Source organism: Mustelus asterias, chromosome 2 (genome assembly GCF_964213995.1).
Source record: "Mustelus asterias chromosome 2, sMusAst1.hap1.1, whole genome shotgun sequence".
NCBI classification, from domain to species: domain Eukaryota; kingdom Metazoa; phylum Chordata; class Chondrichthyes; order Carcharhiniformes; family Triakidae; genus Mustelus; species Mustelus asterias.
The window spans coordinates 9,232,463-9,256,116 of NC_135802.1; the positions used below are offsets into that span (position 1 = coordinate 9,232,463).

At 50.1% G+C, this 23,654-nt stretch overlaps 3 protein-coding genes across 44 annotated transcripts in view; 2 read left to right on the forward strand and 1 right to left on the reverse strand.

Moving 5' to 3' along the window:
• The window catches only part of bmb (brambleberry), a 54,945-nt gene extending 52,932 nt beyond the window's left edge, over window positions 1–2,013 (reverse strand). Inside the window, exon 1 of the mRNA XM_078231176.1 lies at window positions 1,711–2,013. Within this exon, the coding sequence (XP_078087302.1) occupies window positions 1,711–1,959 (249 nt within the window). The 5' untranslated portion in view covers window positions 1,960–2,013. The remainder of the gene's footprint in view (window positions 1–1,710) is intronic.
• A 4,017-nt stretch (window positions 2,014–6,030) lies between these two features.
• Window positions 6,031–17,152, forward strand: pycr3 (pyrroline-5-carboxylate reductase 3). Its single transcript, XM_078231291.1, has 6 exons — window positions 6,031–6,135; window positions 9,622–9,686; window positions 10,884–11,063; window positions 12,807–13,019; window positions 14,252–14,344; window positions 16,488–17,152. Exons 1-6 carry the CDS (start codon window positions 6,057–6,059, stop codon window positions 16,668–16,670), a joined length of 813 nt encoding a protein of 270 aa, XP_078087417.1. The 5' UTR covers window positions 6,031–6,056; the 3' UTR covers window positions 16,671–17,152.
• A 2,225-nt stretch (window positions 17,153–19,377) lies between these two features.
• The window catches only part of eef1db (eukaryotic translation elongation factor 1 delta b (guanine nucleotide exchange protein)), a 45,558-nt gene continuing 41,281 nt past the window's right edge, over window positions 19,378–23,654 (forward strand). For 16 of the 42 annotated variants that reach the window (XM_078230660.1, XM_078230670.1, XM_078230772.1 and 13 more), the window contains exon 1: window positions 19,405–19,485. The gene's annotated coding sequence lies outside the window, so the exon portion shown is untranslated. Of the gene's footprint in view, window positions 19,486–22,278; window positions 22,307–23,654 lie in introns of all 42 variants that reach the window. The other 26 variants (XM_078230689.1, XM_078230753.1, XM_078230725.1 and 23 more) reach the window with 14 other exon arrangements.

Sequence of the window (23,654 nt, forward strand, 5' to 3'; positions counted from 1 at the left end):
GCGAGACTGCGGATAGTTGGGAACCTGTCTCGGGGGCAGGGAATTCATATGGTGTTCGTGGAAGTGGAAATGACTAGGGTTGGGAAGCATTTTCCGATCAGGGCCATTGTGATCTCCTGGACTCGTTTCGATCGCCTCAGGGGGTCGGAGAGGAATTTCCCAGATTTTTTTTTTCCCCATATTGGCCCTGGGGTTTTTCACTCTGGGTTTTGGCCTCTCCCTGGAGATCACATGGTCTGGAATGGGGGGGTGGGGGTGAGTTAATAGGTTGTAATGAACAAAGCATCGTAGCTGTGAGGGACAGCTCGGTGGATAGGATATTGGTATGTAGATAGGCTGGAAAATTGGGCGGGGATCCTGGATTCAGGATTCAATCCTGGACCGGGGAGCGGCGCGGGCTTGGAGGGCCGAAGGGCCTGTTCCTGTGCTGTATTGTTCTTTGTTTGTTCTTCCGGGGACAATATCCCTCCATTCCCATCCTATTCATGTATTTGTCAAGACACCCCTTAAAAAAGTCACTATCGTATCCGTTTCCACTACCTCCCCCGGCAGCGAGTTCCAGGCACCCACCACCCTCTGTTAAAAATCTGCCTCATACATCACCTTAAACCTGTGCCCCCTAGTAATTGACTCTTCTACCCTGCGAAAAAGCTTCTGACTATCTATTCTGTCCATGCCTCTCAATCTTGTAGACTTCTATCAGGTCGCCCCTCAACCTCCGTCGTTCCAGTGAGAACAAACCAAGTTTCTCCAACCTCTCCTCATAGCTAATGCCCAGCTTCTCCAATCTATCTACGTAACTGAAGGTCCTGGAATAAATTCTCATAAATCTTTTCTACACTCTCTAATGCCTTCACATCTTTCCTAAAATGTGACTCCCAGAACTGAACACAATACTCCAGTTGAGGCTAAACCAGTGTTTACAATTCCTTTACTTGTGTACTCAATGTCCCTATTAATAAAGTCTGATTCTGTATGAACAAAGAAAAACAAAGAAAATTACAGCACAGGAACAGGCCCTTCAGCCCTCCAAACCTGCACCGACCATGCTGCCCGTCTGAACTAAAACCCCCTACCATTCCAGGGACCATATCCCTCTATTCATGTATTTGTCATTAGAGTTTTGTTAGTTATGTAGAGGAATAAGAGTTAATGGCAGATGATCAAATTTTTTACAGATCTGCAGTGATCTAATGGAAATGTGGAATGGATTCAAGGGGCTGAATTCTCTCATCCTGTTCCCAGATCACAGCACAATAACGTCATTCCAAAGTTAGCTCTAACTTAGTTCAGCTCCCTCAATACAACTCAAACAAAAAGCAGCAACCAAACAATACTGGAAATCTGAAACACAGTGTCTGTGGAGACACAGAATTATTCAGACATGGACCAGCTTGCCAGTCCATGTGGTGTAGGTACACCCAGTGCTGTTAGAAAGGGATTTCCATGATTTTGATCCAGTGACAGTGAAGCAACGGCGATATATTCCCCAGTTAGGACGGTGAGTGTGTTGAGAGTGGTGGTGGTGTTCCCAGGTATCTGTTGCCCTTATCCTTCTAGTTAGGCGTCATGTTAGGCGCTATACAAATCCAAGTTCTTCTTAGCATGGTGTTGGCAAACAACATGAAAGGGCCAGCAGTTGGTAAAAGTTTTTGCAAATGCCAGTGTTTGTGTGGAGTGAGCTGAATCATTGGAAATCCTCTCCCTTACCGCCTGGTGACAGCTGTCCAGCACACCCAGCTCCAGCCTCTGGCCTTCCAACACAAACCTCTCGTCCACCGCGCTCAGCTCGAAGGGGGGATGCGAGGGCCCGGCGGCAGCGAGCCGGTCCCCAGGGGAGGGGGAGCGGCCCGGGAGCCCAGCTTCTTCCTGGCGGAGGAACCAGCCAAAGACAGCCGAGGCCAGGCAGGAGGAGAGAGAGAGCAGCAGGAGGAGCCGGGGCTGGCGGCAGCTCCCCATCACGGAGCTCTCGCTGTGTCAGTCTCAGTGTGTCGGGGTCAATGTCTTAGTCTCTATACAGTGTGTGTGGGGCGGTTTAACTGTCTCTGTGCCGGGCTGTCTCTCGGGGTTAGGGTCTATCTCAATGTCTCTGGGGGTTGGGGTTAGTCTGCCCCTCTCTCTCTCTCTCTGGGTGGTTAGGGTCAGTCTGTCTCTCTCTGGGGGTCAGGGTCAGTGTGCCCCTCTCTCTGGGGGTCAGGGTCAGTGTGCCCCTCTCTCTGGGGGTCAGGGTCAGTCTGCCCCTCTCTGGGGGTTGGGGTTAGGATCAGTCTGTCTCTCTCTGGGGGTTAGGGTCAGTCTGGGGGTTAGGGTCAGTCTGGGTGGTTAGGGTCAGTCTGCCTGTCTCTGGGGGTTAGGGTCAGTCTGCCTGTCTCTGGGGGTCAGGGTCAGTCTGCCCCTCTCTCTCTCTCTGTCTGTCTCTGGGGGTCGGGGTCAGTCTGCCTCTCTGTGTCTGTCTCTGGGGGTCGGGGTCAGTCTGCCTCTGTCTGTCTCTGGGGGTTAGGGTTAGGCTCAGTCTGCCTCTCTCTGTCTGTCTCTGGGGGTCGGGGTCAGTCTGCCTCTGTCTGTCTCTGAGGGTTAGGCTCAGTCTGCCTCTCTCTGTCTGTCTGTCTCTGGGGGTCGGGGTCAGTCTGCCTGTCTCTGGGGGTCGGGGTCAGTCTGCCTCTCTCTCTCTGTCTGTCTCTGAGGGTTAGGCTCAGTCTGCCTCTCTCTGTCTGTCTGTCTCTGGGGGTCGGGGTCAGTCTGCCTCTGTCTGTCTCTGGGGGTCGGGGTCAGTCTGCCTCTGTCTGTCTCTGGGGGTCGGGGTCAGTCTGCCTCTCTCTCTCTGTCTGTCTCTGGGGGTCGGGGTCAGTCTGCCTCTCTCTCTCTGTCTGTCTCTGGGGGTCGGGGTCAGTCTGCCTCTGTCTGTCTCTGGGGGTCGGGGTCAGTCTGCCTCTCTCTCTCTGTCTGTCTCTGGGGGTCGGGGTCAGTCTGCCTCTCTCTCTCTGTCTGTCTCTGGGGGTCGGGGTCAGTCTGCCTCTCTCTCTCTGTCTGTCTCTGGGGGTCGGGGTCAGTCTGCCTCTCTCTCTCTGTCTGTCTCTGGGGGTCGGGGTCAGTCTGCCTCTCTCTCTCTGTCTGTCTCTGGGGGTCGGGGTCAGTCTGCCTCTCTCTCTCTGTCTGTCTCTGGGGGTTAGAGTTAGGCTCAGTCTCTCTCTCCGTCCCTCGCGCGCTCTCAGTGACGGTTTGAATCCGCCGCGCGCTCCCTATTTAAACGGTTCCCCGGGAAGCAACCAATCAGCTTCCCGCGCGCAGCACGACCCGCCCACTAAAATAAAATGCCGCAGAGGCTGCAACAGAGAGATCAAAATAGAGCAACAGAGTGAGAAGCTGTACTTTGATTTGATTTATTATTGTCACATGTATTGGGATACAGAGTCACAGAGGTTTACAGCATGGAAACAGACCCTTCGGCCCAACTTGTCCATGCCACCCATTTTTTACCACTAAGCTAGTCCCAGTTGCCCACATTTGGCCCATATCCCTCTCTACCCATCTTACCCATGTAACTGTCTAAATGCTTTTTAAAAGACAACATTGTACCCGCCTCTACTACTACCTCTGGCAGCTTGTTCCAGACACTCACCACCCTCTGTGTGAAAACATTGCCCCTCTGGACACTTTTGTATCTCTCCCCTCTCACCTTATATCGATACCCTCTAGTTTTAGACTTCCCTACCTTTGGGAAAAGATGTTGACTATCTACCTTATCTGTGCCCCTCATTATTTTATAGACCTCTATAAGGTCACCCTTAAGCCTCCTACAAAAGTCCCTGTATTAGTATACAGTGAAAAGTATTGTTTCTTGTGCGCTAAACAGACAAAGCATACCATACATAGAGAAGGAAAGGAAAGAGTGCAGAATGCAGTTTTACAGTCATAGTTAGGGTGCAGAGAAAGATCAACTTAATACAGGTAGGTCCATTCAAAAGTCTGCTGAGAGTATGTCCGGGGTGCGTGGGGTCCTTGATTATGCTGGCTGCTTTTCCGAGACAGCGGGGAGTGTAGACAGAGTCAATGGATGGGAGGCTGGTTTGAGTGATGGACTGGGCTTCGTTCACGACCCTTTGTAGTTTCTTGCGGTCTTGGACAGAGCATGAGCCATACCAAGCTGTGATACAACCGGAAAAAATGCTTTCTATGGTGCATCTGCAGAGGTTGGTGAGAGTTGTAGTGGACATGCCAAATTTCCTTAGTCTTTTGAGAAAGTAGAGGTATTTGTGGGCTTTCTTAACTATAGCATCTGCGTGGAGGAACCAGGACAGGTTTTTGGTGATCTGGATACCTTAAATTTGAAGCTCTTGACCATTTCTACTTCATCCCCATTGATGTAGACAGGGGTAAGCCCTCCACTATGCTTCCTGAAATCGATGACTATTGCTTTCATTTTGTTGACATTGAGGGAGAGATTATTGTCATCGCACCAGTTCACCAGATTCTCTATCTCATTCCTGTACTCTGTCTCGTCATTGTTTGAGATCTGACCCACTACGGTGGTGTCATCAGCAAACTTGAAAATTGAGTTGGAGGGGAATTTGGCCACACAGTCATAGGTGTATAAGGAATATAGTAAGGGGCTGAAGACACAGCCTTGCAAAACACCGGTATTGAGGATGATGATGGAGGAGGTGTTGTTGCCTAACCTTACTGACTGCAGTCTCTGGGTTAGAAAGTCTAGAATCCAGTTGTAGAGGGAGGAGTCGAGCCCCAGGCCCCAAAGTTTGGAGATGAGTCTCATAGGAATAATGGTATTAAAGGCTGAGCTGTAGTCTATGAATAGGAGTCTGTCTTTGTTATCTAGGTGTTCAAGGTTGAGTGTAGGGCCAGGAAGATGATGTCTGCTGTGAACCTGTTGCAGAAATAGGCGAACTGTAATGGATCCAAGCAGTCTGGGAGGCCAGAATTGATTCGTGCCATGACTAACCTTTCAAAGCACTTCATAATGGTGGATGTCAGAGTCACCGGACGATAGTCATTAAGGCACGCTGCCTGGCATTTCTTTGGTACCGGGATGATAGTCGTCACCTTGAAGCAGGTAGGGACCTCAGATTGGTGTAAAGAGAGGTTGAAGATGTCTGCGAATACCCCTGCCAGCTGGTCCATGCTTGTCCGGGTACCTCATCAGGGCCAGTTGCTTTCCAACTTTTGAAAAGGATGCTCTGATGTCGGCTATGGTGACCTCAGATACAGGTTCGTCCGAGGCTTCTGGGATGGAGGGCATGATCTTACTGACCTCTTGCTCAAAACAGGCGTAGAATGCATTAAGCTCATTGGGGAGGGGTTCTTTGGAGCCGGCGATTTTACCTGCCCTCATCTTGTAGCCTGTTACTTAAATGTAGTGGCGTTTGCTACCAAATAAACCTGTTAGACTTTAACCTGGTGTTGTTAGATTTCTTACTTAAATGTACCCCAAATATCCCCTAAACATCCCTAAATCAAATGGAGCAATAGTGAGTGAGACTGTCACAGTCTCCTAAATGTCCCCCTGCTGACCCATCTCATTCCCAACTACCAGCTCCATCATGCCTTCTTGCTGGCTGGAGTGGAAACATACCGATGCAGAAAATTCTTCTCAACATTCTAGAAATTCTTGTTCCTCTCTGCCATTTGCACTACTTGTCCCAGCCTATATTTGGATTATTAAAGTCCACCATTATAACTATTCTACAATTCTTGCATTTCTCTGTGATTTTCTTGCAAGTTTGTTGTTCTGTATCTTTCCCACTTGGCTCTAATTAGATTTTATTCTTGACAACTCCAGGGCATCCTCTCTCAGCATCAATGTTCTCCCAGGACATTCTCCTCCTTTCTTCCTTTCCTTCTCTGTTTTTCCCGTGTCCTGAAATTTTTAATACCCCAGTCCTCCCCTTCTTTGAGGCATTATCACAAGATATTCCTGAGTGTAGCTCACCATCCTCACTTACCTGGTTGGATCTGTGATGGTTTATGGTTGGCCAGCTGTGCTTTCTGCACCCAGGGATATTTTGTGGTGAGCCACCATTCGGTTGGTGATTGCAGCAGCCATGGAGGAAGAGCTGGCGGTGGGCTTTATTGGTGCTGGGAAAATGGCTTTGGGAATTGCCTCAGGACTCTTGATGTCAGGTAATGTGTCAGCAGTGAAGGTGCAGCCTGTAACTCAGCAGTTCCGCCACTCAAACACCCAATCCCTCAGCAGCCGCTGCCTTCAGTTTGACTCTCAGAATGCAAAGTGGATTCGAAACATTGGCGCCTGGGTTTGGGGGGGGGGGGGGGGAGAGCCTGGGTTGTTGGGGGGAGGGGGGGGCGCTTGGGTTAGGGGGAGGGGGGGCGCTTGGGTTAGGGGGAGGGGGGGCGCTTGGGTTAGGGGGAGGGGGGGCGCTTGGGTTAGGGGGAGGGGGGGCGCTTGGGTTAGGGGGAGGGGGGGCGCTTGGGTTAGGGGGAGGGGGGGCGCCTGGGTTAGGGGGAGGGGGGGGCGCGCCTGGGTTAGGGGGAGGGGGGGGCGCGCCTGGGTTAGGGGGAGGGGGGGGGCGCGCCTGGGTTAGGGGGAGGGGGGGGCGCGCCTGGGTTAGGGGGAGGGGGGGCGCGCCTGGGTTAGGGGGAGGGGGGGGCGCGCCTGGGTTAGGGGGAGGGGGGGGGGCGCGCCTGGGTTAGGGGGAGGGGGGGCGCGCCTGGGTTAGGGGGAGGGGGGGCGCGCCTGGGTTAGGGGGAGGGGGGGCGCGCCTGGGTTAGGGGGGGGGGCGCGCCTGGGTTAGGGGGAGGGGGGGCGCCTGGGTTAGGGGGAGGGGGGGTGCCTGGGTTAGGGGGAGGGGGGGCGCCTGGGTTAGGGGGAAGGTGCCTGGGTTAGGGGGAGGGGGGGCGCCTGGGTTAGGGGGAGGGGGGGGCGCCTGGGTTAGGGGGAGGGGGGGCGCCTGGGTTAGGGGGAGGGGGGGGTGTCTGGGTTAGGGGGAGGGGGGGCGCCTGGGTTAGGGGGAGGGGGCAGGGGGGGCGCCTGGGTTAGGGGGAGTGGGCAGGGGGGTGCCTGGGGGAGGGGGCGGGGGACGGGGGAGGGGTGCCTGGGTTAGGGGGAGGGGAAGGGGGAGGAGACGGGGAGGGGCGCCTGGGTTAGGGCGAAGGGGAGGGGGGGGCGCCTGGGAGAGGGAGGGGCGCCTGGGTTAGGGGGAGGGGGGCACCTGGGTTAAGGGGGAGGGGGGGTTGGCGCCTGGGTCGGGGGAGGGGGCGGTGCCTGGGTCGGGGGAGGGTGGGTGGCGTCGGGGGAGGGGGCGGTGCCTGGGTCGGGGGAGGGGGCGGCGCCTGGGTCGGGGGAGGGGGGGTGGCACTGGGTCGGGGGAGGGGTGGTGGCGCCTGGGTCGGGGGAGGGGGGGTGGCACTGGGTCGGGGGAGGGGGGGTGGCGCCTGGGTCGGGGGAGGGGGGGTGGCGCCTGGGTCGGGGGAGGGGGGGGTGGCGCCTGGGTCGGGGGAGGGGTGGTGGCGCCTGGGTCGGGGGAGGGGGGGTGGCGCCTGGGTCGGGGGAGGGGGGTGACGGGGGAGATGGCGCCTGGGTCGGGGGAGGGGGAGTGGCGCCTGGGTCGGGGGAGGGGGAGTGGCGCCTGGGTCGGGGGAGCGGGGTGACGTCGGGGGGAGGGGGGTGGCGCCTGTGTCGGGGGAGCGGGGTGACGTCGGGGGAGGGGGCGGTGGCGCCTGTGTCGGGGGAGGGGGCGGTGGCACCTGGGTCGGGGGAGGGGGCGGTGGCACCTGGGTCGGGGGAGGGGGGGTGGCGCCTGGGTCGGGGGAGGGGGCGGTGGCACCTGGGTCGGGGGAGGGGGGGTGGCGCCTGGGTCGGGGGAGGGGGCGGTGGCACCTGGGTCGGGGGAGGGGGGTGGCGCCAGGGTCGGGGGAGGGGGGTGGCGTCGGGGGAGGGGGGTGGCGCCTGTGTCGGGGGAGGGGGTGACGTCGGGGGAGGTGGCGCCTGGGTCGGGGGAGGGGGTGATGTCGGGGGAGGGGGCGGGTGGCGCCTGGGTCGGGGGAGGGTGGGTGGCGCCTGGGTCGGGGGAGGGGTGTGGCGCCTGGGTCGGGGGGAGGGGGTGGCGCCTGGGTCGGGGGGAGGGGGTGGCGCCTGGGTCGGGGGGAGGGGGTGGCGCCTGGGTCGGGGGAGGGGGGGTGGCGCCTGTTTCGGGGGAGAGGGGAGTGTGCCTGGGTTTAGGGGGCGTGTCTGAGTTGGGGGAGGGGTGTCTGGGTTTGGGGGGTGGTGTGTCTGGGTTGGGGGTGGGTGTGTCTGGGTTTGGGGGGGTAGGGGTGTGTGTCTGGGTTTGGGGGGGTCGGGGTATGTGTCTGGGTTTGGGGGGTAGGGGGGTGTGTCTGGGTTTGGGGGGGGGTCGGGGTGTGTGTCTGGGTTTGGGGGGGTAGGGGGGGTGTGTCTGGGTTTGGGGGGGTCGGGGTGTGTGTCTGGGTTTGGGGGGTAGGGGGGTGTCAGTCTAGGGGGATATGTCTGACTTTGATGGGAGGAATGTGGATTTCATAGAATCTCTACAGGGCAGGAGGAGACCATTCGGCCCATTACTGACTCTCCGACAGAGGGTTCCTTATCCAGGCCCTATCCCCCTAGCCTCACATATTTACCCTGCTAATCCCCCAATTTATGCACATCTTGGGACACTCGGGGGTGGGGGGGGGGGGGGGGGGCGTGGCAATTCATCTAAAAGACACTGAAGCTGGAGAGCTCCATGCTAAACTCTAAAACTATGTTCGTGGCTTCAAAAACTGCAGTGAGACGATTGGCCATGAGGGAGCCAGTGCTGGAGAATCTCCTGTCATCACATCGCAGTCACGCTACCTGTACGTACTGCAGCCACACTGATTATAAATCAAAGCAGCCGATGCTGGGAAAACGCAGCAGGTCTGGTAGCATCTATGGAGAGAGAAGTGGAGTGAATGTTTCGAGTCTGAATGATTCTTCCTCGGAGCTGATTTTAACATTGGAAGGTACAGCAGTGAAACCTATGGGAAGCCAGTGGTGTAGTGGTAATGTGACTGGAATCGTAAGCCAAAGGCCCAGGCTAATGCTCAGGGTCAGGACATGGGTCCAAATCCCACCAGGGCATCCAGTGGAATTTAAATTTGGACAGTAAATATCTGGGATTGAATGCAACAAATCAATCATCGACTGTTGTAAAGACCCATCTAGTTCATCAATGTCGAGGGAAGGAAATCTGCTGACCTTACCTGGTCTGGCCTACGTGTGACTTGCTTGTCTCTTAACTGCCCTGTGAAGTGGCTGAGCAAGCCACTTGGTTAAAGGATGGGCAACACATGCAAATGCCATGCCAATGACGCCCACATCCCATGAAAGAATATAATTTTTAAAAATATACAGGCCATTTGGCCCAACCAGTCCATGTTGGTGATTATTTTCCAAACCAGCCTCCTCCCATCAGTCCTGTCAAATCGGGAGGAAAAAAACAAATCTGTGACAATCTTTAAGAACACGCAGTCTCTGCCCAGCTCCTCCAGATAACCACACCGGCATGCTGGTGGCCACTTGCATTGCCAGGTCTCTGAGGAGGTGAGTAAGCTGCACGATACGGAGGGTCGGCAATCCTAATCTTAAAGTGATTTATCTTTTTTGTTTCTTAGGAAATGTGAAACCTGAGAAAATAATAGCTTCCGCTCCATCAAACAACAACTTATACAAATTCAAGGTAAGGTGTGGTATCTGGATTATAGCTGCGTGAATCCAGGTGGTGGGGGGAGGCAGGTAGAGGATTGGAAGATGGAACCATGGAATTTTTTTCATTCATTCATGGGCTATGGGGGTCACTGATTGGGCCAGAATTTATTTGTCATCCCTAATTGTATTGAGTTTAGTGGCATTTAATTGCTGTGGATCTGGAGTCACATATAGGCCAGACCAAATGAGGATGGCAGATTTCCTTCCCTAAAGGACACTAGTGAACGAGTTGGGGTTTTTATGACAATCGACAATGGTTTTATGGTCTTCGTCAGACTTTTAATTCCAGATTTCCATGAAATTCAAATTTTGCCATCTGCCGTGGTGGGATTTGAACCCAGGTCCTCAGAGCATTAGCCTAGTTCTCAGATACAATTGGCTGGCAAAAATCAGCCTTCGTATCAAAAACAGAAAGTGAACAAAGGGTCATCCAGACTCAAAACGTTGGCTCCATTCTCTCTCTCCGCTGATGTTGTCTGACCTGCTGAGATCTTCCAGCATTTTCTGTTTTTGTTTCAGATTCCAGCATCCGCAGTATTTTGCCTTTATCAGCCGCAGTATCCCCTGGTTTAGAGACGAGGAAAATCCTGCTCTTAATCACTGTCCAGTCGGACCTCTTTGTGTGGTCCCTGAGTGAGGGTAAAGTAATGCTCAGCTTGTGAAGTGTCTTGCTGCTGAGTAGTCACGCCCGTGCTGCAGTAAACTGGAGCCAGGAAAGAGTCAGTCAGTGCCTGGGGGGAGCAGGGAGTGGAGAAATCTAGTGACAATAGAAAGACTGCCAGTGGGAGCTTTGCTTCAACTTTTGAAACAGGGTACAAGAGACTCAGCAGACTTCCCTGAGGTAAAATAAAAGCAAAATACTGCAGATTCTGAAAATGCTGAAGAAAAGTCAACAGGTCTGGCAGCTGCCGTGGAGAGAGAGAAATATAATGTTCAAATCCATATGACTGTCCTTCAATTCTGAAGAAGAGTCATAATGGGCCCAAAACATTAACTCTGCTTTCTCTCTCCACAGATGCTGTCAGACCTGCTGGGTTTTTTGTGGCATTTTTATGTTTTTATTTCCTCGGGTAAAGTCCACAATTGAAGGAGTTATATGAGATTGCTAGTCGAATGGTCTTTCCCCCGTCTGGATTTCCTCCAATTCCTCTTGTGCCTTGCTCTGCAGGAAGCTGGGATGAAGACAACACACTGCAACACCTCAGTGGTGGAGAACTGCAATATCCTCTTTCTGAGCGTCAAGCCTCACATCCTGCCTGAAGCCCTGAGAGACATTTCTCCATTTGTCAGACCAGAACACATCATCGTCTCAGTGGCAGCTGGGGTTACCATAAAAACGCTTGAAAAAGTAAGTAGCTGGGCCTCGAGTGGAATGGGGAAGGTGTTCCAAATGACTGTGTTTTTTTTCCAAGGGGAGCTTTTCCATGACTTTGTGGAAATTAAGTTACAATAACAGCAGGGCAACTCTGTCAGCAAGAATGGAAAAAAAAACTTATTATCAAACAGGGCCTCATTTGAGGTCAGCGGTTGTGTATTCAGGAAAGAGACTAATCTAACCTTGTGTCAGTTTCATAAACACTGCATTCCTGGCCTTGGCCACAGGATGAAACAAAGACAAGTTACCCCGACAAATATCAAAAAACAAGATATGTTAACATATTACGCTAATGGAGGAGACGGTTTTCTATTGGATAAGAAAAGGCAAAAAACTATTATATGATTGGTGGACAATGCATGCAAATAATGGATTGGAAAGTTGTTGGTTTTGACATTTGCTGTAATTAACTATAACTGCTAATTATCTGTATGAATTGGGAGAACACCTTGCAATGCATTGCGCTGAATGTGTGTTCTTGCTAGCATGGAACAACTTAGCTTCCACCTGGAATTGAATTGAAGAATTACTGAAACATAGAAGAGGAGGAGGCCATTCGGTCCTACGAGCCTGCTCCGCCATTAATCACGGTCATGGCTGATCATCCAACTCAATAGACTAATCCTGCTTTCTCCCCATAACCTTTGATCCCATTCGCCCCAAGTGCTATATCCAGCCGCCTCTTGAATACATTCAATGTTTTGGCATCAACTACTTCCTGTGGTAATGAATTCCACAGGCTCACCACTCTTTGGGTGAAGAAATGTCTCCTCATCTCCGTCCTAAATGGTCTACCCCGAATCCTCAGACTGTGACCCCTGGTTCTGGAGTCCCCCACCATTGGAAACACCCTCCCTGCATCTACCCTGTCTAGTCCTGTTAGAATTTTGTAAGTCTCTAAGAGATCCCCCCTCATTCGTCTGAACTCCAGCAAAAACAATCCTAACCTAGTCAATCTCTCCTCAGACATCAGTCCTGCCATCCCCTGAGTGTGAGGCACTGGCATTTTCTCTATCCTTCGCCACCCTTCAGCAAAGACCCTCCACCAACAGAGGTCATAACAAACCCAATTCCACCACCACCACTTGACTGTCAATAGACACCCCCAAATCGCAGATCCAACTGATCTCTGCAGAACAAGCGTATTACCTCAATCCTTCAACAATGGGCGGCACGGTAGCACAGTGGTTAGCACTGCTGCTTCACAGCTCCAGGAACCTGGGTTCGATTCCCGGCTTGGGTCTCTGTCTGTGTGGAGTTTGCACATTCTCCTCGTGTCTGCGTGGGTTTTCTCCAGGTGCTCCGGTTTCCTCCCACAGTCCAAAGATGTGCGGGTTAGGTTGATTGGCCATGCCAAATTGCCCCTTAATGTCCTGAGATGCGTAGATTAGCGGGTAAAATATGTAGGGATATGGGGATAGGGCCTGGGTGGGATTGTGGTCAGTGCAGACTCGATGGGCCAAATGGCCTCTTTCTGCTCTGTAGGATTTCTATGATTAACTTCCATTGCTGAGTAGGAATAAAACAGACTCCCATAAACACCATGCCCTGCAAATGTACAATCGCTTCATAACACGTACATGTATGAATCTGAACTCTTGGAGATATTTTGACAAAGTGCATGGACTCTGGGCTGAATGCATTCCTCCTGTGCTGTAATGATTTTATATTCTTGCAGTCATTCTCTCACTCTGATCTGTGACTCTCTCTTCTCAGTTCCTGCCTACTGGGACCAAGGTATTGAGAATGATGCCAAACCTCCCATGTGTGGTACAACAAGGTTCGATGGTGTTCTGCCGTGGAAGCAATGCTGGGTCTCGGGAAGCAGTTCTCCTGAAAAGCCTTGTATCTCCATGTGGACTATGTGAAGAAACTCCGGAATCTTACATTGACATCCACACGGGGATCAGTGGAAGTGGAGTGGCATATGTAAGTATTGTCACAGAGAATGGAATCTCCTTGTATTCATCACAGCTAAACTCAGTGCCTGATGTGGCATTGCCTGGTCCATGTCCACAAAGGATAAGACTAGGATTTTCATTCCTTTCCTGAAATTATTAACCCTCTTGCTCGGGTACAGGATGTCCTCTTGTATTAGAAATGAGTGCCGGTTATTCGACTTCAGGAAGCGTCACAGCAATGCCAAATCATTTTCATCTGCATTAACTGGATAGTAATCAGGAACTGGAACTATGGAATGAAGAGGCCATTTGGCCCACTGTGCCTATCCCAGCTTTTTGGTAGAGCTAACTGCGGATGAGTTCATAGAAATCATAGAAACCCTACAGTGCAGAAGGAGGCCAATCGGCCCATCGAGTCTGCACCGACCACAATCCCACCCAGGCCCTACCCCCACACATTTTACCCGCTAATCCCTCTAACCTACGCATCCCAGGACTCTAAGGGGCAATTTTTTTAACCTCGCCAATCAACCTAACCCGCACATCTTTGGACTGTGGGAGGAAACCGGAGCACCCGGAGGAAACCCACGCAGACACGAGGAGAATGTGCAAACTCCACACAGACAGTGACCCGAGCCGGGAATCAAACCCGGGACCCTGGAGCTGTGAAGCAGTCTTTCCTCCCTTCCCTGTTACAGGAGCACTATTTTGTTTATGTTTAACGAAATAGTGTTTATTTATTAGTGTCACAAGTAGGCTTACATTAACACTACAATGAAGTTACTGTGAAAATCCCCTAGTCGCCACACTCTGGCACCTGTACACTGAGGGAGAATATTTAGCATGGCCAATGCACCTAACCAGCACCTCCGGACTGTGGGAGGAAACCAGAGCACCCGGAGGTAACCCATGCAGACATGGGGAGGATGTGCAAGCTTCACACAGACAGTGACTCCAGGCGGGAATCGAACCCGGGTCCCTGGCGCTGTGAGGCAGCAGTGCCGCCCACACAATAGAGAGCAGGGGAACCCTCTCAAATATCTGGCAAATATTTATCCTTTCACTAGCTTCAAAAAAAGATTATCTGGTCATTATCACATTGCTGTTTGTGGGAGCTTGCTGTGCACAAATTGACTGTTGCATTTCCTGCTTTACGTTATACTTCAAGAACTTCATTGAAGCTGTAAAGAACATTTGGACAGTACGCGGTTGTGAAAGGTGCTATGTTAATGCAAGTTTTTATTATTTCTCATTCTATAGGTTTACCTGTTTGCTGAGGCTCTGGCAGAGGGAGGTGTTAAAATGGGAATGCCATATGACTTGTCAAAAAAACTTGTAGCTCACACACTGCTGGTAGGTGACACACTTTTCTTCATCATTGAAGTTGAGTTGACTTTTCCTTCAAGTTAGTGAGTATATTCCCAAGTTGCTGCAACTTATAGACAAGACGGGACTCTGGGTCCAGTCATTGCAGAGTTATTTGATTTAGGGAGTGCAGTGGTAGGGGCACTACAGTAATCTTAGTGATTCTGGGTTTGAATGGAGTATCGATTGCTCCTGATCATAAAACAATTTCAAATTTTACAGATGCACCACAGAAAGCATTCTTTCTGGTTGTGTCACAGCTTGGTATGGCTCCTGCTCTGCCCAAGACCGCAAGGAACTACATAAGGTCGTGAATGTAGCCCAATCCATCACGCAAACCAGCCTCCCATCCATTGACTCTGTCTACACTTCCCGCTGCCTCGGCAAAGCAGCCAGCATAATTAAGGACCCCACGCACCCCGGACATTCTCTCTTCCACCTTCTTCCGTCAGGAAAAAGATACAAAAGTCTGAGGTCACGTATACCAACCGACTCAAGAACAGCTTCTTCCCTGCTGCCGTCAGACTTTTGAATGGACCGACCTTGCATTAAGTTGATCTTTCTCTACACCCTAGCTATGACTGTAACACTACATTCTCACTCTCTCGTTTCCTTCTCTATGAATGGTATGCTTTGTATAGTGTGCAAGAAACAATACTTTTCACTATGTTAATACATGTGACAAATCAAATCAATTCCCTTAGCTTAGGAGAACGTTAAAGAATTCAACTGTGATGCCCTTGCAGTTCAATATCCTTCACTGTTCAGACTTGCGTAGTTTCCAGCTGGGTGGAACAGCAGTGGGTGTCTGAAGTCAGTGTATCCATACCCCCAGTGTGAGGTTGTAACTTTGGGAAAGGAAAACTTGGAGGGAGAAACAAAATGTTGATAAACTCATCTGCTTGGAGCTGCAAAATACTACAGAGCTGGAAGGGGTGGGGAGAGAAATGGGCACCCCTAAATAGTGCTGAGAAAGATAATCCCTCCTTGCTGCTGGGAGGGACAAACAGAGGACGCTGGAAACATTCAGCAGGTATGGCAGCATCGGTAGGGAAAGAGTTAATGTTTTGAGTCCATTTGGCTCTTCATCAAAACTGAAAGCGGGAAAATGAAGATACTAAAAGATACCATACTGCAGCTGGAAGAGATTGTAGCAAACTTAACAAGAGATGGGGGAAGGAGTGAGACAAAGATGCGTGGAATATTTTTTTAAAAGGGTTAAGAGGGAGGAGAAAGGTTGTTGAACTCGTCGTTGGGTTCTGAGGGCTGTAACGTACCTAATCGGAAGATGTGGCGATTGGAGTCTGGTCACAGTAGGAAAGTGTCAGACCTTCACTTGGCAATCACAAGTGCAGCATGCTTGAATTCTGCAGCCCAAATGCTGGTGTTTAATCACAGACACCCAGATCCCTCTGTCCTGCAGCATTGAGGGCAGCAGAGTGGCACAGTGGTTAGCACTGCTGCCTCACAGCGCCAGGGACCTGGGTTCGATTCCCGGCTTGGGTCACTGTCTGTGTGGAGTTTGCACGTTCTCCCCGTGTCTGCATGGGTTTCCTCCGGGTGCTCCGGTTTCCTCCCACAGTCTGAAAGATGTGCTAGTTAGGTGACTAAAGTTTATTTACTTCTGACTAAAGTTTATTTATTAGTCACAAGTAGGCTTACATTAACACTGTAATGAAGTTACTGTGAAAATCCCCTAGTCGCCACACTCCAGAACCTTTCTGGCTACACTGAGGGAGAATTTAGCATGGCCAATTCACATAACCTACACATCTGAGGAGGGAACCGGAGCACCCGGGGGAAACCCACGCAGACACGGAGAACGGCAAACTCCACACAGACAATGACCCAAGCCGGGAATCAAACCCCGGTCCCTGGCGCTGTGAGGCAGCGGTGCTAAGCACGGTGCCACCCAGTAATAAATAAACTTTAAAAAACTTTAATTTCTATAGTCTCTATTTAAATGTTATAAATAGTATTCTGGTAATTATAGTAATATGTTTGCATAGTTTCCATTATAAATGCAGACATAGCCACATATATATATATATATGGGTGTGAATATATTTTACATAGTTGCAATAAAATATAATCATTTCTTTTTTCTATTTGGGTGACATCTTTTCCTCAGGGAGCTGCGAAGATGATCTTGGAGACTGGAGAACACCCAGGAAAGCTGAAGAATGACGTCTGCACGCCAGGCGGGACAACCATCCATGGCCTGTATGAGCTGGAGAAGGGAAACCTACGCACTACTGTCATGAATGCTGCTGAAGCTGCGACAAACCGGGCCCGCGAGTTGGGTAAAAACTAATCGCCACAGTGCAGGAAGCGCAGTGGCGGTGGGGTGGGGATGGTCCCATCCTGCTTTCCCCTGGGCTTTACAATGTTCATCATCAATGTATGGTACCAAGACGAATTAAAGAGCGTAATTTATTTAATCCAAGGTTTAAAGCAACTGAAGTGCAACGGTAAAATATAAACTTCATAAAGCATCTTCTAACATAAAATAACTAATTGGACTGGATTACTGGTGGAGAACAAGCCTGTGATATACCAGCGTGAACTGTACTCTGCTCAGTGCTGATTTTGGAATCAAGAAATGGGGAAGCATTGCATTTCCCCACATTGGGAAGTGCGAATATTGAAGATAGCAGTGGAACATGAATCTGATTCACTTCTGGATATATTTATACTGTGCTGATGTTCTCACAGAGTTGGTTTTACATTCCTGCAGACCAAGTTTGAGGAGTGGGAGCTCCTGTCTTTTCTCTGTTCAATAAAATGTCAAAGCAATTTTATAAGAATTTTGTTCGTAATGCAGAGATCTTGGAACCCCGGAAAGAGCTTCAGTCGATGTAAGATTTGAGGGTGCTGCGTAGCAGGCATCGGGCTGGTCTGTAAGTGCGAATCTCTGATTTTCCTTTTGCGATGATCTAAGACGCTTTTAATCAGTGCTGTCAGTGTGCTGCTAGCAAGAGGGAGAGAGACCCAACTCGAGTCTGCTTGCAGTTATATAAAAATTCACATGCTTACAGACATTCCAGTTGACTCTGTTGTGAAATGGAGGGAATATCCGCTCCAAAGCTTTCTATCCCAAGTTAATTGCAAATTCCTAACGCAGCTATGAAGGTTCCATGCTATTTGTTGCCATTTTGTTTCTGCTATTATTGTTCGTTACACTCTTGTGCTGTTCATCATAAAATATTTACCTTCAGAGAGTGACCACTTGACTCCAAATCCTGCACAAGATAACACTGGCTATAGACTCCCAACAACTAAGAAGCTTGTAGGATTTGTGATTGATAAACTCAGGACACCCTCTTTTCTGCTTCCATATGACAAGTTGTTGACATCTTTTGCTGAATTGAAGCAAAATAAAGGAATCCTGATGAATTTGACAAGACACTGTCTTGTCAATTTCAATCGCAAACATCCACTCAGAGACCTGCCAATTTTCTAAGACATAATGAAGCTACTTCTTTAAATGAACAATTGACAATAGCTAATGTTTCCTTTGCTGATTGGAGGGACTGGCTGGTGGAGGATAGTTGCGGGCTTACATCTTTGGGACCTGTCTCTGAAAAGAACTCTGTCTGCTGGCTGCCAAGAATCCTGGATTAAATGTTTTGGAGAAGAATCAACCCTTTCTATAGAATCCCTACAGTGCAGAATCAGGCCATCGAGTCTGCACTGATTCTCCTAAAGAGTATCCACCCAGGCTGTCCCCATCTTACATATTCCTGTATCCCCAGATATGTAGCAAAAACAGAAAATGCTGGAAATTCGCAGCAGGTCTGATAGCATCTGTGGGGATATGTAAATTAGATGGGATTAGCCATGGGATAAAAGCAAAATACTGCGGATGCTGGGATCTGAAACAGAAAATGCTGGAAAATCTCAGCAGGTCTGACAGCACCTGTGGAGAGAGAATCTGTGGGTGGCACAGTGGGTAGCACTGCTGCCTCACAGCACCAGGGCCCCAGGTTCAATTCCAGCCTCGGATGACTGTCTGTGTGGAGTTTGCACGTTCTCCCCGTGTCTGCGTGGGTTTCCTCCGGGTGCTCTGATTTCCTCCCACAGTCCGAAAGACGTTCTGGTTAGGTGCATTGGCCGTGCTAAATTCTCCCTCCAGTGTACCCGAACAGGCGCCTGAGTGAGGCGACAAAGGAATTTTCACAGTAACTTCATTGCAGTGTTAGTGTAAGCTTATTCATGATTAATAAATGAACTTTAACTTTAGAATAGAGCTAACGTTTTGAGTCTAACTGACCCTTTGTCAGAGCCAAGGGAAATGTGTGGGGTTATGGAGATAGGGCAGGGTGTGGGCCAGGGTGAGATGATCTGTCAGAGCGTGGGCGCAGACTTGATGGGCTGAATGGCCTCCTGCATTGTAGGGATTCTATGATCTTCTAATGATCACTTGCACTGCAGCACCGTACAGCATAGCCAGATGCACAATTCTCACTGAATATTAAATAGCAATTGGAAATAATTGCTGCACAGTGTTTGCCCACAGCACTGTCCCTGCAGCCAGCCATACACCACCTCCTGCTCAACCACGTGGAGGGGGGCATGTCGACGCATGCGCGGCGCCGGTACCTGGCAGCGCTGACCACCGGCGCATGCGCAGCGAGATCTCAAGCATGATGCTCCCTCTGCATATTAACCCCGCTTCATTTTCGGGGCAGGGTGAGTTCTCCACTTCCCAACCTGCACTAAACGAGAAAGGCAGTGTTCAGAACCTGCTCCAAACGCTTGATATCTCAATCAATGTGACTGGGCTAGTTTGGAGTCTACCACAATCCTGAGTGTAGGGAGGTCGAGATAAACTATTTCGTGTAATTGGGACTCGAATGCTGACCAGAGCCACGAGCGATTCATTTACTGTAGCACAGTACTGCACAATATAATGAATGCTTGGCGAATAATGGGGATGAGGTGTTAGAGATAATCAGAAATTTTAATTGTGTTGGCTTGGGTACCCCCTTGGACTGAATGGTACAGGCCAATCTGGCGCACGCGCTGTTGTTGGGGGGGGTGGAAGGGAGCGCGAGTGCGCAGGCACGGTCTTTCCGGCATTCGGTGGCGGCGGAGCAGGGAGTGAGTGAGGGGGGAAGAGCGAGCGAGTGAGTACCGGCAGGGGGGCCCCTACCCCGGCATTACACCCACACAGACACTGAGGGCAGGTCCAGAGGCACACATCTGGGGGTTAATATCGTGGTAAACCGTTTAAATGGAGAGTTTTGTGCGCGTGGGAAGGGGGGGAGGGGAGAGGAGAGCGGCGCCCACTAGAGGTGCCGGTGCTGAACTGCATCGCCAACTGCACACGTGGTCCCCACAGGTAGTTCCCAGTGTTAAATAGCCTGCAGTGTACCTGTACTGAGATTGTAAAACACCACAATATACTGGGATGTGGGACACTGAGGTTACCTGACTCAACACTGAATAAACCATGGGAGATGTTGACAGTGTGAATGAGGAGGAACTAATTTCACACAGGAGCAGCAGGGTGGCACAGTGGCTGGCACTGCTGTCTCACTGCGCCAGGAACCTGGGTTCAATTCCAGCCTCGGGTCACTGTCTGTGTGGAGTCTGCACGTTCTCCCCGTGTCTGCGTGTGTTTCCTCCGGGTGCTCTGGTTTCCTCCCACAGTCTGAAAGACATGCTGGTTAGGTTCATCGGCCATTGTAAATTCTCCCTCGGTGTACCCGAACAGGGACTGGAGTGTGGCGACTAGGGGATTTTCACAGTAACTTCACTAAGCCTACTGTGATGCTAATAAATAATCTTTAAGTTAAGAGAACATGAGTCTACAAAGGGTTGTAATAGGGTTCAGTGAGTGGGCAAAAAATTGGCACATGGAGTGGGAATGTGTGAACTTGACCACTTAGGCAGGAAGATTAGAAAAGCAGTGTATTATTTAAATGAGGAGAGATGGCAGAACACTGAGGAAGAAGTTTAACAACACCAGGTTAAAGTCCAACAGGTTTATTTGGTAGCAAAAGCCACACAAGCTTTCGAGGCTCTGAGCCCCTTCTTCAGGTGAGTGGGAATTCTGTTCACAAACAGAACTTATAAGACACAAACTCAATTTACATGAATAATGGTTGGAATGCGAATACTTACAACTAATCCAGTCTTTAAGAAACAAAACAATGGGAGTGGAGAGAGCATCAAGACAGGCTAAAAAGATGTGTATTGTCTCCAGACAAGACAGCCAGTGAAACTCTGCAGGTCCACGCAACTGTGGGAGTTACAAATAGTGTGACATAAATTCTGATTCTAGGATCGCATGATAAAGACTCAGGAGGAAAAAAGCAGAAATATTTATGTGAAATAGTGTGACATAAACCCAATATCCCGGTTGAGGCCGTCCTTGTGTGTGCGGAACCTGGCTATCAGTTTCTGCTCCGCGACTCTGCGCTGTCGTGTGTCGCGAAGGCCGCCTTGGAGAACGCTTACCCGAATATCAGAGGCCGAATGCCCGTGACCGCTGAAGTGCTCCCCAACAGGAAGAGAACAGTCTTGCCTGGTGATTGTCGAGCGGTGTTCATTCATCCGTTGTCGCATCTTTTTAGCCTGTCTTGATGCTCTCTCCACTCCCATTGTTTTGTTTCTTAAAGACTGGATTAGTTGTAAGTATTCGCATTCCAACCATTATTCATGTAAATTGAGTTTGTGTCTTATAAGTTCTGTTTGTGAACAGAATTCCCACTCACCTGAAGAAGGGGCTCAGAGCCTCGAAAGCTTGTGTGGCTTTTGCTACCAAATAAACCTGTTGGACTTTAACCTGGTGTTGTTAAACTTCTTACTGTGTTTACCCCAGTCCAACGCCGGCATCTCCACATCAGAACACTGAGGTGCAGAGGGATCTGGGTATCCTCTTACATGAGTCACAGGAAGTTAGTCAGCAGGTACAGCAAGCGATTAGGAAGGCAAATGGAATGCTGTCAATTATTGCAAGGGGCATAGAACATAAAAGTAGGGTGTTTTGCTACAGTTGTACTTTGTATCAGTGAGATGAAATCTGGACTACTGTGTACGTTTTTGATCTTTCTTGAAAAATGATTTAAATGCCATCAGAGAATGTTCACTTGACTAATAACCTGGGATAGGGTCTGGTCTTATGAGGAAAAGTTGGACAGGCTGGGTCTGTATCCACTGGAGTTTAGAAGATTGAGAGTTGATCTCATTGAAACATAGAGGGGACTTGACAGGGGAGATGCTAAAAGGATCTTTATGGGAGAGATGGGACCCGTGGGGGGGGGGGGGGGGGGGGTGGAATGCTCATTGTAGGGGTCCTTCTCCCAGTTCCCACCTTAAATGATTTGTTTTCTCTGTGGGTCATGCCTCTTTGAAACACGTTTTCCCAGAAAGTGGTTGATGCAAGGCTATCGAATATTTTTGATGTAGATAGATTCTTGACTAACAAGCAGGTCAGAAGATTTTTGGGCGAGATGGAATGTGGAGTTGAGGCCACGTGCAGATCAGACATGATCTTAATGAATGGTAGAGCAAGCTCAAGGGGCCGAATGGCCTTCTCTTAATTCATACACTGCACCACAGGAACAAAACGCTGGACGCTGCAAATCTGTAAATTAAAGCAAAAAGAAACCTGGAAATGTTCAGCAGGCTGGGCAGAATCTGCAGTGAAAGAAGGAACGGGGTTTCAGGTTGATGCCCATCATCACATTAAATAACTTATTTTCTTTCCAGGCAAACGAGCAATTGAAAGGGCGGTGGAAGCAGAGTCAGTGTTACAAAGAGGAGTTGCATCATGGCCTTTAACTCAATGGGGCCAGTTTACAAACTTATACTTCAGTTGTACAGAACCATGATCAGATCCCATTCAGAGGACGTTGCTCTGATAGAAGGATCCAGGCCTTTGAATTATTAACTCCGTTTTTCCCTCTCCACAGATGCTGTCAGACCTACTGAATAATTCCAGTAATTTTCAGTTTTATTGTAGATTTGCAGCATGTTTTGCCTGCATTGTGCTATGCTGAGTCAGACCATCTCATTGTCTCTTGTCCCAATCCATTGACAATGCAAGGTCAGCACTCAAAGTCTGCAAAAGCATTGAGGTTCCCTCTCCCCTTAAAAAAGTAAAATCAGCTCTTAATTTTAAATCTGAGGTTGATAGGATTTTTGGCATTTGTTTCAATTTTTAAATTCATTTTAATTAATTTTCAGAAAGGGATTTGTAAAAGCAATTAGAGGAAAAGGCAGGGCATGGGACTGATTGGGATGTTTTGGGAGAGTGAACATAGGCACGACAAGCCAATGGCCTCCTCATAGTCATTACAGCGCAGAAGAAGGCCATTCAGCCCATGCCGGCTCTCGAGAGAAATCCAGTCAGTCCCATTCCCCCATCCTGAAAGCTTATTTTCCTGATTGTCGCTGTTTCTGCTACCCTCAGAAGGGAGTTCCAGGTCATTACCACTTTCTCTGGGGGGAGGGAGGGAAGGTTCTTCCCCCCCCCCCCCCTGTGTCTCTTGCCCATATCCTTAAATTTGTGTCTCCCGGTCCTTGTACCATCAGTTAATGGGAGAAACTTACTTTGTGCTGTAACCATTCTGTATTCCAGGTGTCCAGGGACATAAGTCTCAGATCAAGCTTGATTTCACAAAATGATGGAACAGACTTGAATGGACTAAATGACATAGAAACATAGAAAAACTACAGCACAAAACAGGCCCTTCGGCCCCACAAGTTGTGCTGAACACATCCCTACCTTCTAGACCTACCTATAACCCTCCATCCTATTAAGCTCCATGTACTCATCCAGGAGTCTCTTAAAAGACCCTATTGAGTTCGCCTCCACCACCACTGGCGGCAGCCGATTCCACTCGCCCACCACCCTCTGTGTGAAAAACTTACCCCTAACATCTCCCCTGTACCTACCCCCCAGCACCCTAAACCTGTGTCCTCTCGTAGCAGACATTTCCACCCTGGGAAAAAGCCTCTGAGAGTCCACCCGATCTATGCCTCTCAACATCTTATACACCTCTATTAGGTCTCCTCTCATCCTTCGTCTCTCCAAGGAGAAAAGACCGAGCTCCCTCAGCCTATCCTCATAAGGCATGCCACTCAATCCAGGCAACATCCTTGTAAATCTCCTCTGCACCCTTTCAATCTTTTCCACGTCCTTCCTATAGTGAGGTGACCAGAACTGAGCACAGTACTCCAAGTGGGATCTGACGAGGGTCTTATATAGCTGCATCATTATCCCCGGACTCCTAAACTCAATCCCTTGATTGATAAAGGCCAGCACACCATACGCCTTCTTAACCAC

Excerpts from the sequence above, each read along its gene's own strand:
- pycr3 (XM_078231291.1), top strand. The coding sequence starts at position 6,057 with ATGGAGGAAGAGCTGGCGGTGGGCTTTATTGGTGCTGGGAAAATGGCT. Across the intron at positions 9,687-10,883 it reads ACAACTTATACAAATTCAAG|GAAGCTGGGATGAAGACAAC; the intron begins GTAAGGTGTGGT and ends CTTGCTCTGCAG. Across the intron at positions 13,020-14,251 it reads GTGGAAGTGGAGTGGCATAT|GTTTACCTGTTTGCTGAGGC; the intron begins GTAAGTATTGTC and ends CTCATTCTATAG.